Source organism: Aphelocoma coerulescens, chromosome 11 (assembly GCF_041296385.1).
Source record: "Aphelocoma coerulescens isolate FSJ_1873_10779 chromosome 11, UR_Acoe_1.0, whole genome shotgun sequence".
In the NCBI taxonomy this organism is placed as follows: Eukaryota; Metazoa; Chordata; class Aves; order Passeriformes; family Corvidae; genus Aphelocoma; species Aphelocoma coerulescens.
In genome coordinates, this window is record NC_091025.1 from 4698448 (window position 1) to 4713348 (window position 14901).

A 14901-nucleotide genomic window follows, 5' to 3' on the forward strand; every position below is an offset into this window, starting at 1 on the left:
TTTTTTTTTTTCACAATTGCACCTCCAACCCCAATTCTCCCCTCACTGCAGGAACAAAGTAGGCATGAGCCACCAGCACATTGGTATCACAACCATCCTGGCTGGGGGTGAAGGAGAAAAAGAAATTCCATCATCATTTCTACCCATGCTTGCTCTGATCATCCCTGCCTGCCAAAGCAGGAGAGAAAATAATGGCCACATGGAGATACTGCCCCTGCATGCTTTAAGTGCTTTGTTATTCTCAGGAGTTGCAAAAAAAAGCAAGGCTGGTTGGGCATTGTGTTAATGATACTGTCAAGAGGCCAAAATAAAGTGCTACACCAACACCCAGCCTTCTGCTATCAGCACTGCTGTCCCACTCTCAGTTGGGCAATCAGGGTAACAGGCTGGAGAATATGCCAGAGGTCTGGAAAAGGAGATCTCAACACTTGGCTTTTGCTGATATGAACCTGGAACCACTCAGAATACGATTGCACCAGGCTGATGGCTACACAATGCACACCAATACTGTAGTTTTGCCACACAACTATTTTGCAACTATCAAATACACCTACAACAAAACCAGTTTGGTGGGAGGGACTTCCGTATATTTTTCCATGTGGTTGCTGTCAGCAGGCTGAAATCTCGATAAGCTGCACAGCCAACTTGGCTGACTTCACTGAAACCCTGCTGAAGACAAGTCCTGAGCTGAAAAGCTACTGCTTGTGTCTCCCACTGCAAGGCAAGGAAGGACAACCACATTCAGCATCTGGCCAAAACTTGTTTCCAACTGCATCAAAGATGCATACAGATTCCATCCAAAGGTCAGCAGCTATGGTTTTCGATGAGGAATGTGCTGCTTTTGAGAGACAATGTTGTCACTGTGATCCACTTTCCCTACTTGGGGCAATCAGTCCATTGTTCCCACTGAAAATGAGAAAGGGCTTGAGGTCTCTGAAATGGAAACTGCCTTTAATTCCAAATCATCCTGAAGCATAAACATACTGATGCATAACAGACTGATGCTACACATACAGTAAACAACTCTAAAAGACATTCTTTCTCCCTAGCTTCTCAGGAAAATAAAAAACAAACAAACAAAAAACCTCAAAATATCCCACGAGTCCAGAGGATATGATGAGGTGTACTCATTGTAGCATATTACACTTCACAGTACAAAACTAAAACCATCCAATCTCTATTCTGTTTAAATGTGAATTTACTGCCTATCTACTTTTTGAAGCCAGTCACATGTTGATAAAGCTGGGCTGTGTAACAACTTTATTTGTCCACCTCATTCATGACACAGACGAGTTAAAACTGCAGACATGCTCTGATACAGGGTTTCTGCAAGAAAAGACTTTATCCACTCAGGGCTTTTACAGTGAACAAACAGGGAATTCTAAAAAGTACTCTTGGAGGCAGAGAAGGAAGAAAATCAAGTGCAGAACTTACCTTCCACTGTAAAGAATGGAACCACTGATCCCTCAGGTAACTGTTTGCAGCCTGCAATACAGAAAAGTTACAGACTCATTAGTTTCTACCAGTGTTTCAGGTCACTCAGGCACTGTATATTATAACCAGTTTGTTTTCACAGAAAGCAGTGACACAAAGACCTTGCTGCATAATAAAATACTGAACCAAAACCTTACAAAATACTAAGCTCCTATGAAATGGTGTCCAACCCAAAGACTCTGAAAAATCCTCCCTGATTTCAATCAGCTGTGGGTCAGATCTTTAATGTCTGCAGGGCATTTGCCTCTGCCATTAATCACTAGAAGCAGAGTAGGAAGATGGGCTGACATTTTACTGGGAGGGGTGGGTTTTTTCCATACTCTGGTTTCTCTTCTTGTCCTGCTCCTCAGCTGGCCCCAAAGCAATTCAAATAATGTCTTAGCTCTTTCAGTGATATTAAAACAGTGAGAAGCACAGCACACACAGACGTGCAGATACATGTACAGACTGTTTGCAGCAACGGCATAAATGTTGCAATAATCACTCCCAGCCATCACCCATTTTTGTCTGCATTAAGCTCAGCTGCCAGAAATTCCCAGTGTGAAGCCAGGTCGTAGCCAATGAAGGAATAGTTCAACGCTCCCAAAGGTCAAAAGGCTTGGTATCAAAAAATATAAAAGCATGTACAGTGACGTAAATACGCATGCCTTAACAAGGTGACATAAGTCTGAAATATTTGAGTGGGTAGAGATGCCCTTTGGCTTTTCCAGCTCCACCTCAACGCTGCCAATGGGCAATTTTTACTCACAATTCAAAATGTTTTACAAAAACAGTGAAAATTACAGGATAGCCTGTAAATCCATGTTAAAAAAAAGACCCAAAAAGTGAGGTTCTCTACCAGTCAAAAAGCACATACTTCTTGAAAATTAGAGCATCACTTATCAAGTTTCACTCCCCAACATCTTTTCAGGCAAGTATTCAAAATCCACACCACATATATTTCATCTCCCAACACTGGTGCAGTTCACTGATAATGGCAGGAACACCAGAAGTAAAAACGCTGCATGATTACCAAAAATGTGTTTAATCTCAAGGTCAGCTACTGATGGCTCAGTGACACAGACTTGGACTGATTACTCTCAATTAAATGGAGTAATATCCTTTTCTATATGAATTACATATTATTTATTTATATCTTAATGAGAATCAATTGCTCCTCCACTAGATGTTGAAGCAATAAAGCAGGAATAAATACATTATAAATAATCTTGGCTGACCACAGAATTTACCCAAAACTTTCCATTTCAAGAAGAATGCTGACGTATCAGAATATGAAATTGCTACAAATGGAAACAAAAAACTTCCTTTTCTATTTTCATTTCTTTGCATGCAGTGAAAAATTTTAAAAATGTTTGGAGTGCAGATTTTCAAGATATTTTGGTCGGCCAGTATTTAATGATTTTCTGTTGTTTACATAGTATTTTATGTATTTGTGTACATTATAACACGACAGACTTCTTACCTGTATGTTATAGAATTAAATTTCAATTCAATATACTTTATACTGTATTTTAATACAATGAAAAGGTCAAAACCAATTTGCCACCAAAAGGCAGAAGAATATTTTTAATATAATTAAAAAGACATGAAGTAAATATACTTAGGTATTTCTTGCCTTTGCCCAGACAGAATGCTCTAAAACCTCACCAGACTTCTCTGAAAATTTTAATTTCAAATTGAACCTTTTTTCTTTTTTTTTTTTAAGGAGAAAACTGGTTCATATAGGAGAACAAAACCCCTCCTTTCCAAATGCTAGCATCAAAGCCCTTTAAAGAATAAGTGAAACTGAAAGGTTTTGTAGGCTTGATGTATACTAAGCAATTGCACCAATAATATTGCAAGGTACACATCCACTACATCCTTAAAAAAATCAGGAAGACTGAGTTTATAGGAACTATGCAAAATAAGATACTGTTATTTAAATCAATAAAACCAAAAGTACTTCACTCAAAGAGGCAAAATGTCAACCTGATTCAGTCCCTGGTCTGACACTGAAGTTGAAAGCAAGAGCCAATGCTGAAGTCCTAAACTGAGAACTGTTAATTGTTCTCCTACTTCAATGATGTCAGTAGTACAGCTTATAAGACCACTGCAAATAATTAGAGAATATTATGTGTAGAGAGATTGTGAAAGTGACTGGAGCCCTAAGTATTAGTGAGGACAACAGCATCATGCAGAGGAGGAGGCACAAGTGGACTGCAAATACTGGGGGAGAAAAGAAATGAAGAATGCTGCAAGACACAAAACCAAAACTGGCAAAGGAAAGACTTGTGTAACTCTATGGCAGCAATATACAAAGAGCATTTTAAAAGTAAAATTAGCAAAGTGACTGGGTTCCAAGTGTGGGACCAAGCACTGTCTACAAATAGAATTAGTTATTGTAGAGAAGTGATCAAGCAAACTGGCATCTGAGTCTGGGTTAGGAGTCTGAACCACTCTAAACACGCAGAGCTCAGGCTGTTATTCAAGACCACTTCAAGACAAAGATGACAAAGTGAACAGAATTTAGAAAAACAAACCTTTAGGGAATCCTCACACTTCTAATGATCAGGACTCAGTGGTAAGAGAAGCTTGGAAAATCAGTGGCCATTTCACCAGCACTCTTTGCACCGTGTTCAACACAAACTGAACGCTTCTCCCCAACCACCCTTGTCCTGAGGGAGCTGTCTGCCACCAGCCCTCCCCATCTCTCCCAGGCAGCAGGGACTAATCTTCCCAGGGCACCCTTCTGGCCACCTAACTCCAGAAAAACCACAGCAATATGCAGGAAATGCTGGATCTTTTGCAAAGGAAAACAAAGATCTCACTCTTGCACAGCATCTCTTGGTCCTCCCTCCTCATTTTCAGGCTTACAGTGAAAAGGGACTACAGGGAGCATTTCTTTCTTAACAAAAGAACAGTGAGTTCATAGCATGCCAGGATGACAGAAGAGCCACCAAGCTCTTGTGCACGCTCAGCTGCCCAGCCAACTCTGCAGGCACTGACTTACTCGAGCATTTGGGTTATTATGGGTAATATTTCTGAAGTTTAAGCAACAAGCACCGAAGTGTAAAGCAGTGGAGGGAACTAAAATTCATTTATGGGGCTGCACATAGACAGTTTTATCTGAGGTGCATTGATGGAACCCAGGATTTCTGCACTGAAATCATCACTTCCTGGGAACTGACACCTACAGTTTTTTACTCCAGCTAAAGGCATACTTTACTATATTTGTTCAGCTCTAGGGTACAACAAAAAAAGAGAAAACGAGACAGAAAAGACTTTAAACCAGGCTTTCACTGGGCATTCTGACCACACAGGGAAAGTTTTTCTTATTTATTCATTATTCCAATGAGGAAGAAGACTATCTACTTTAAGAACACCTACTGTTGGCAGTATTGTTTTTAAGATTAACTGATCCTGGAACTGTGTTCTGAAGGATTTGATATTCTCATTTTTGGGGTGTAAAGGTTCAGTCAGAGAGGAAAAGCCACCTGGGATCAGCTGTACTACAAACTTTACTCATAGGATTAAACTCACCTGCTTTAAAAAGACTGCTCACAGGAGAAAAACTGCAAGAGATTAAATGCCTGCATATGCAAAGCTTTGGTCAACATGAGTATGAGTAAGTTTACACCTCTGCTAAAAAAGTGCACCCCAAGTACTTCCTTTCTTAGTCAATGAGTAGGAATACAAGTTTATTAAAAAGCAGTGAATGTTTTAAAGGCAGATTTTTCTTTTTGCTCACAAAAATAGGAAACTAAACACTTGCTTCACACCAGTGTTACAGCCCCTGCAATAATTTGTACCCAGGCAAGGAGAAGACTAAATAGGAACCTGCGTGTTACTGAGAAACAGAACACCTGAAACTACAAGAAACTGAGCACTCTAAAAATTATGAAGACCACTGCCATTTCTTTAGCAGTAAATTACCACCACGGCATCCCTTGCTACTTGGCATGTGTGTTATTCAGAAGAGTACAAGAACAGGCTTGTTCACACAGCAAACTGTTCCCAAGCTTTTCCTTGCAACAGTGTCCTTCACACATACACTTCTAGGGGATTTTGCCATGTGAAAAGATGTGGTAATAAGTGGGATTTGATGGCCCAGATTCTGGATTTGATTCTTCATGAGTTTATTCTGTTTCTCTCTCCCTCGCTTGCTCTCTGGTCAGCAGGATGGGGGTTTTGTTGTGCTTTTTTTCCAGCTGATATTCATTACTGGGACTCATAAAACAGCACAGGCTTCTCTGCCCCCATTTATTATCAGCTACAGGAACAGTGGAGCATCCCAGGGCTGCAGGAAGCCAAGTCCCATGGCAGGCACACAGCTGTACAAAACCTTCACATTGCTGATGCACGTCCCAGCACTGAACCTCCAGGACTTGGGCAGACCTGCAAGGAAAACCTGCCACTCTTCTGGCTTAACCCAGGGTACAGACAGAGTTGCTGGGAATTGGTAGAAATGCCACTTTCCTCCTTAAAATATTCTCTGCCTCTCCTGGATTGTGGTCCTTGCATGACCTCTCCACACCAGCAGCACTGGCTGGACTTGCACTTAAAACAAAAGCCAGGTTCTCCAAGGAGACTAAAATAACGTGTTACTAAAAACCCAGTGGAAACACTTACCGTGGGGACTCCCTGGCACAAACAGCGTGTTCAAGCACCGAGCTGAACGTGTGACTGTTGTGCTTGTCAAGGCTTCCTGCTCTGTTTGTTTTTCCTTCTGACTACACTCGATTGCCAAGAAATGAATAAAACAACACGAGCGATAGGGATGGAAGTGGTGGCTTTAAGGCTAAAAGAAAGGACACCACAGAAAAACAAAGCAGTACTGTCATGACTGAAATACCCAAGCCTTTTTCCTGGGACTCTTCCTACATTTGGTGCACAGCAGCTCATGAAATTATACTGTAAGGTTTTTTCCAATCTCTTTCAAAAGGTTCTTCCAGTTATTTCACTACCAAGGGTAGCATCATCCTCATAATCATCCACACAATACCATAATCACACCTTGTGCTCGACAAAGGGAAAGCAGAAGAGCAGAAGTCTAGCCCAGCTCAAGGAGGCCCAGCTATTCCTGATACTAAAGAGCTCACACTTCATCAAAAGCTAAATTTAGCTCCTATTTCCTGGCCTGAAGAGCTCATGGCCTATGAGCTAGCTTTAGCAACACCTTCTTTCACACCTGCTATCCCAACTGCAGGGAAGAAAAAAAAAATTCTGAGATTTTGATTGCTGCTCATGGAAAGGACCAGGGATCACATCATTTGGCGGGGGGAAAGAAAACACGAGCCCTCAGCATGTCTAGAAAACTGACAGTCCATGATCTCCAGAAACCTGACTGTCCATGACTCCCACATGGGACAATGGAAATCCCCAAATGCCAGGCAGTGAAACACTCAGACAGTCGTGTTCATTCAACAAACACTGAGTGGGAAGAACTCCACACATGAAAATGACTTTTAAATGTGAACCCAGCCTGGATTAAGCTGCCTGCTGCCTGAGAACCAGGTCTTCCTCCGAAACCCAGGTGGACACATCCTGTTATCGTGATCCGATTTCCTAAGAGGAGATGCATCACCTCTGGCACTGCCTGTCAGATTTCATGTGTTAAAATAGGTTGGGATGGGTCAGTATTGCCATGGGAGGGCTTCAGGATGATGTAAGGAAAGGTAATGGCACTCTTCCCTCACTGACTCATTCCTGTGCACTAGTATGCCAGAAATAGACCCTGGTGACAGCAGACAGAGGGGATGAAAACTTGAACACGGACCGGGACTCTCCTGTGGCATTTTGCATGGAATTGTTTAGGTTAGAAAATACCTCTAAGATCAAATCCAGTGTCTGACCCAACATTGCCAAGCTCATCACTAAGCCACGTCCCCAAGCGCCCCATCTGCATCTTTTTAACCCCTCCAGGGATGGTGACTCAATCACTTCCCCGATCAGCCTGTGCCCTGAGAACACTTTTGGTGAAGAATTTTTTCCTAACAGCCAATCTAAACCTCCACAGCCTTTCCCTTAGCCACTAAGCAGGTCACCTTGTCACAGGAGGAGGTCAGCTTAGTCAAGCAGGACCAGCCTTTCATAAATCCACACTGCCTTCAGTGAAGCAGAAATTAGAATCTTAAATTTTTCTCAAAAATGAAAAATTGGGAAAGCCTGTGATTCAAAAATATTAAACTGCTTCATTTTATGTCAAATCATGTCAATAATATCCCATGGTATTAATGCAAAAACATAGATCAAAATACAAAATTCATATTAATCAGAAATATGAAATAAATTGGGAGGTAGTCAAAACAGTTCATTTAAACATTTTTACACACACACACACATATATATATACACACACACTTTATTTAAAGGCTTGGAAAAAAGATAAAAATACAGATTTCACCAAAAGTGCACTTCAGAAGAAACAGTACTGGGAACATGTTTTGGACTAGTTTGACTTGTTTCACTATCATACATTTCCTGATACTAGAGCTGGACATCAGAGCATGCTGCTGCTCAGATTAGCAGGGCAGAAGAATTTCATAAAAAACTGGAAGTCACAATTTCCCAGAGATGCACTGAAGTTTTGGAAATCTGGAAATAACTGAACTATGCAAGGGCTACTTTCTCAGCTCCTCAGTGAAAGTGTCTTTTGGATACTTTTACTCTTTGTTACATATACTAGAGAATTTCTGCTGAACTCAACTACATCATAAATCCAGCTTTTTCAACTTGATTTCTTCAGCAGACTAAACATAACTTTGAGAACTGTTTTGGATTTGTGAATACACATTACAACTGTATAAAGGAAATCTAATTTTATACTGCCTCCAATCTGACCACATCTGATGAATCAAGATACTACCAAGGACCAAGTCATACTAAAAACATTTTTTTAAGTTTTTATTTTGAATTCTGTTGAAATTCCCATAGTTATAATGTAATCTGATCCAGAGTGCTCAGCCAGGCAGCAATAAACAGAAGTCCAGCTCATTCCTCTTCTTTATGTAACTCATAAAGACACTAATCTTTTTGAAGAAAATAGAAAAGTATCCATGCTAAGATGATGCTTTTTCACAAACTTAATCATTTATATGTTTGGTTTGTTGGCTTTTTCTTTCCCTTTTTTTTTTTTTTTTTTTTTAGAGATAAAATGTCAGGCTGCTCCAGATTACAGCCTGGCTACCCTATCAATTTCCTTTCCACGCAGGAGGAAGCTGTGGGTTCAAGCTTTATCTTGTTTCCCATTAAGCAGACCCAAAAAGGCAGCTGCCATAAACTACAGAATAAAGACTTGGAAACAGAATTTGGAAAGGCAGGTGTAACTATTCCATCTGTTGAAACAGATACAAACATAAATGCTAGCACCACTAGAGAAATTTATGGAAAAAGCAGAATCAAAATTATCACAAGTAAATCATCCAACTTGAGAAATTTAGACAACTTTCTGTCTAATTAAGTCCATTAGTGCATCAGGCAAGGAACATTTCAACAATAACGAGGACCCTAATCTAGCTGTTGGGAAATCATGGCTTGTCTTCCTGCCTTCCCCTTACAGTCCTACCTGGATGAAATACATATACACAATAGTCGTGGCTGTACAATCAACTGAAAAAGTAAAATCCCAAAGGGTAACAGAGGAACTATCTTCAAAACAAAGTTGAGAAACATGAGAGAGAACCATGCAAGAGTTAAGTCGAAGTCAATTTCATATTTTTTAATTATGACCTTTCAAAGTTCTTTGGGGGCCATGCAGCTGGGCTTTCAGCTGCTTTTCCTACTTATTCCAAAGTATTTCCAAAGCTCAGTGCTGTGGAGTGCTTTTCTGTCATTAAAACTTGCAATGACCTAAGGGGGTCTATAAAGCCTCACAAGTGGATGAAGAAATCTGGAATAATGTAAACACAGTGTCTTCTGTTTGAAAACAACACTTAGAGAACCAGCATATATAGACATCCATACAAATACACTGAAATATTTCAGGGAAGATTGAGTATCTTTTAAAAATCGGTATCTTGTCAGTTCCAGTGCAAGTTCTGAGTTTCCTACATGAATTGAAGGATGAAATTTTTAACTTTTTTCATGCTGGAATAGGACTATATGTAAAAATACAATCGTTCCAGGCCTGTATCAATGTGCCTTTACACAGGGCACTACTTTGCTGCACAAAATCAGCAAGAAGATTTAAGCACTGTGGCCCAAAATTTCCATTCTGACTGTTAAACACTACAAAGAGGTTCAGAGCTATCATCCTGAGAAAATTTTCTGGTTGTTAGATAATGTGACAGCACCAAGTTCTCTGCCTTTTCTGAGTCCATCTAATTAAGATTTCATGCACAGGAAGCAGAATGAAGTTGATTCACAGTAAGAGAGAAAGAAAGTTGTATTTCTATGTTTACTGTACCTGCAGTAGGACAGTACCCCCTGGGATTGTGAGCTGTAAACAGTACTTAGGGGCATTCTCCCAGGAGAGCAGTTGAACATCTTCAATAGCACTGTAGGAAATGGAGTTTTCCATGTACCCAGTTGGCTGCAAGAAAACAAAGGAGAAGGGAAAAAAATGTTTACTTAGCTATCAGAAGTTTCACAATTTTAAAGTAAGAACAGCACTACCAGAATTACTCTTGGTGTTGAAAATATCTGCACAATCTAATTGGAAAGCAAAATTCCTCCCCAGGTCATTCAACAGAGAGAACCATCCATGCACCTTCCTCCAATTCCTTCAAGTGTTAAGATCACTCACATAAAAATAAAACCAGACCAAACCAAGGTGCCTGAAACACACAAATGTCAGACTGTCCTGGACCCAAAAATCAATGGAACCTAATTCCAGGTTGAATTGAGCTACTAAGGGGTTTGGCCAAGAACATGCTCTCAATGCATGAAGAGGCATCTCAACCACAGAGACACAACAACACTGTCCTACAGCAAGGTTGCTTTATTCCACACATCCTTGTTCTTTTCCTCAGCTGCAATTCTGATCAACTACATCATCAAGATCCAGACTCCTTCATTTAACAGTGGTTCTTGGGGCTCCAAAGATACAGCCCTCAAGTTTCAGACTCAAGCAAAAGCAAAGCAACCAAGGTACTCATCTCGGCCTATAGTTAAGCACTGTTTTCCTGCTGAGAGTGCTGATCTCCAGTTTAAAATGAAAGTCACAATTAAAACATAAATAAGTAACTGCATTTTGCAATAAAATGTACAACATAAACCGATAGTTGGAGGAAAACACACTTAACATGAAACTCCTTGTTAGTAACCCTGTAATTCTTAGGCTTTAGAGAAGTATAATTATCTCTGAGATAAGCTGAAATATAAATGTATCTATGCAAGCACACATGAAATTATGTCCTGAACTAAGTAAATACAGAGTACTATAGCTGTGTATCTATTGAGTATGCATACATAAAGTGTACTTAAGGCAAGTAATTTTTAAAGTAATTGCATATTTAACAGAGGTCCTTAAAGACATCATTTATTTTGCTGTGCTACAGCATAAGTGAACTGATCAGTATTGCTGTGGCAGAGAAACTATTTTCATACAAAAATAATTAATCCCACTTCATGGATAAACCATAGACTTGACCATGTCTTTCAAGAGAATAGAGCTCATTACATTTATGAATTATTTTCTCACTATTACTGATTTACATATAACTTCAGCTTCTCAAACTTACTCCCACTGTGCCCAATACATAAGTTATTTTTAACTGACAGTCTTGAAATAACGAAGGCAAGAGAGAAACCACATGTATTTCAGGGTCAAACAGGGCCAACTCCTAAAATCACAACACAGGATTCCTGGGGGCGAGTGTGAAATAAGCAAATTGCATTTGGAACGTCTCTACTTCTAATTGGTACAACTTTCTTCCATAAGTTAAGTAGGTGGTGCATCTGGAAACCTCACTTTGGAGTTACACACTTCATACATGTTTCTAAGCCCATAAACGTCATCCGCCAAAACGCAGTGACAGCCCTGTCACCCACCTTTGCTGCTACAAGAATTCAGCTGTCTTTTCAGCACGAAAAACCCAGCAAGCCACAGAACTCAACCTCAATATCTTTTTCCCTAACGGTTGTTGCCGCAGCGCTCATTTTGCACCAGCCCTGGGTGAAAACAATTTTCACTGTCTCTTTAACGAAAACCTTGTTATGCAGGAAGTATGATAAACTTCTGCTTATTCATTTACCCACAATATTGTTCTACACTAGTGACTGGAATCCCAGTGGCTTAATGCTGATACTGTACGTCATGTGTTGCCTACTGGAGAGTAATTATCTCGTTCTCACAGGAAGCCAAAGGCCCGAGATCATTCGGTAATCAGCATTACAACACTCAGGGAAAAATATCAAAACAGCCAACATAAAATCTAGTATGCTCAGGGGGCAAAGTTATCAAAAACATGCTCTGAAAGAATAGAGAAGGGAGAAATCCAGAATCAGTTAATGCAAATACAAAATGAAATGAATCAAAGCAATTTAAATTTCTCTTTTAAGAAGGTGTTGACTGCCCTTAATATCCTCCATTAACTTCAAAGAGGATTTGAGGAATTCTCACAGAATCTGTTCCCAAGAGAAGCTTCTCCTATACCATAAATCATCCATTCAAACAGCATTAAAGACAACTGATCCAGTTCAGCCACATCTCTGTAGCCATACACAAGTGATTTCATCCCAGGCATACACCCCTTCTCACAGGACAGTCCTTTTCCTTAAGGAGAATGGAGGAACAGAGTTGTGCAGTTTGCCAAGGATGGGAAGACTACCCAAACCATAAGATGGAATTATGTAGATGGTCAATCACTCCAAATAAAAGCCTTATGCCAATGAGGTACTTTATGTAGCGTTCATGTAATCCCATGTCTGTACCTTCTATCTAGCTGCATTACACAGGTTCAGTTGTTTGCTATCTTACTCAAAAAATGAGTAGCCTAAATATACTTCAATCCCTGTAAGAATCATCATATGCATTGCTTCTGCTTTTACTAAAAACATCATGTTCTAAGAAGTGAAATATTTTCAGTTCTGAAAACACTAGATACAGGCAGCTTCACCTGTTTCACAACTGAAAGTGTCTAAAGCAAAGTGATTTACCACTCTATAAATCTCCTCAAAATTGTGCTGTCCAATACTGAAGACCATGCTCCCACATCAGGGCTGGGCAGAAATGCTCTGAAGAAGCACCAAAACAGAGCTGTCATCAGACCTGAGCCATCCTGGAGCTCACAGAGCTGTGGTGCTCCTCATAAAGACCATAGCACTCACGAGGGGAAGGTCAGCCCCACACAAAGGTGTCCTTTCCCTAATCTCTCCACACACACAGATGAGAGGACAGAGCTGTGTTCCTCAGCAGTGTTTTCTCAAGACCAAGCACAGTTCAGCCATTTATCAGGAAATGGCCTGAGGTAAAACCACAGCCTGAGTCACTGGTTCCTCTTAAAACACAGGTTATTTTGACACTCAGGTATGTGAACGTCAATCACAGTGAATCATTGTGGTTGATAAATACGCAGTGCAAGTGCTGCACGTTCTCATGTTGCAGCTGGTCTTGCTTGCACCCACCCGCCCCAGAAGCTGCATCCTACCCCCAGGTCTTTCCATGGAGAAGTCAAATTAGAACAACACACGAGGCCAGAAATGTGGATTCAGAGATTTGAAAATACCTAAAATGAGACAGATCCTCAGTGGGTCACCACGAAGCATCTGGCATCAATACTAGTCCTTAAGCAGCATTCCCACCTCCATCCACCCACTTTGTCTCTGCCCATACAAATATTTGTCTGGCTGTGGCGTCAGGCAGATCAGGGAACCCATCCAGCTTTTGCCAGATTACTTTTGAGCTCCTTCAGCCCCATTTCTAACATGAGACAGAAAATAGTATGTTAACATAACTTAGAGGCAGCATATCATGGGGAAGGGGGAGCTGAGGACCTGAATACTTCAGTTTAATTATTGGTATCAGACAATCTAAAGCCACAGCACTGTGAGCAGCAATATGTCAAGTTCAGTTGAAAATGCCTTTATTTAAGAAAATAGTAACTCTTATTTTTATAGTTGTCATTTTTGAAAGGAGATTTATATTTCCTGGAAAAGTCTGAAATCTATGAAACAAAGCACGATAATGGACTTTTCTCCCTCACTCTACAAAATTAATCCTGACTTAGGAAACTTTGGCCACAGAATCTACATATGTCAGCTTACAGATTTACAGTTACAGCTTGAACTTCTGGCTGTTTGCTGTTGAATATGTTCTGAAAAACTGTAAGAGATTCATAAACAAAAATGCAATTTATTACAACAACAAAAAAAAAAGCCCCACAAGGAAACATTTTTCTCTTCACATTAGCCTTTAGCCCCCTAACGAAACATGCAACTTCTCCGCTGGGAAATCAGGTATGTTTTAACCTCAGTGAGAACTTGGTCTTTTTTCAGTTCCATAAAGATTTATTAATCATACAGCTCTGAAACTGTGCACCAGAATAGGCACACACCAAACCTACTACAAATCAAATCTTAGGGGAATCCAGTGGTCCCAAAACTGGAAGAACACCTAGGCTCCTGCGTAAGCCTGGTTCTCTCTTGTGTTTCTGGGAAAAGTCGGCAGCAGCAAACTACTCAATAATGCAAAAATCTGCCCACTTCTTTCCATGGGAAATTCTAAAAGGGAAAGAATAAACATGACGTCCATTGTTAATATGGGGCTTGTATGCACTTACTCATATAATAATGCACTAAATCTTCAGCTGCATATTTTCCAAAGAAAGCATCTAGAAAAGATGAATTCTACAAATAGAGATGGTTATTTGCATTAAAACATATTTAGACTGACAACTCCCACCAACACAACAACAACGAAGAATGATTTTCCCAATTAAATACTCCAGATGGTGGGAGGAAACAGGGCTATTCCAGACCTCTCTTCCACTGTCAGGTGCTTATTTCTCTCTTGACTGCTCTCAAGAATGAGCCATGTTCCTGCTGTAGCCCAGGATGTTGAACACGCTGTACTACATAGAAGTTTTCCATACCCAAATAAGATTCAGACCTACTGAATAACACATAGGAAGAGCTGATTGCTCTCAAAACTTTGATGGGGGTGGAGACTATTCAGTTAATACTGAAAGGTAATGGACTCTGAAACTGCTGAAAACAATGGCTGATTTGAAATAAATCTCTGTTAGAAGACATCCACGGCTCCAGAGAATGACCCTGCAAATACAGCTATTTCAGATAAGGGCAATTAACATCTTTGTTCATTAACTACAGAACCTATCAGAAGACATTTATCAAGTTCAGCAATTAGTAGTACTATGCCACAATATGCAGTACAGTACAATTTGTCTTTTTCTTGACATGGAAGAATTTACTGCCATGCTCACTTGTCATAATGACTTGAGAGAGTCAATGTTAATCTCACAGAGATTA

The 14901-nt window shown here is 40.1% G+C and overlaps 1 protein-coding gene across 2 annotated transcripts in view; it reads right to left on the bottom strand.

The window, feature by feature from the left end:
• The window catches only part of CMIP (c-Maf inducing protein), a 131978-nt gene that overhangs the window by 51847 nt on the left and 65230 nt on the right, over positions 1 to 14901 (bottom strand). For both annotated transcript variants that reach the window (XM_069026677.1, XM_069026678.1), the window contains exons 2-3: positions 9878 to 10003; positions 1435 to 1485 (exon numbers count right to left, since the gene is read on the bottom strand). In XM_069026677.1, the coding sequence (XP_068882778.1) occupies positions 1435 to 1485; positions 9878 to 10003 (177 nt within the window). The remainder of the gene's footprint in view (positions 1 to 1434; positions 1486 to 9877; positions 10004 to 14901) is intronic.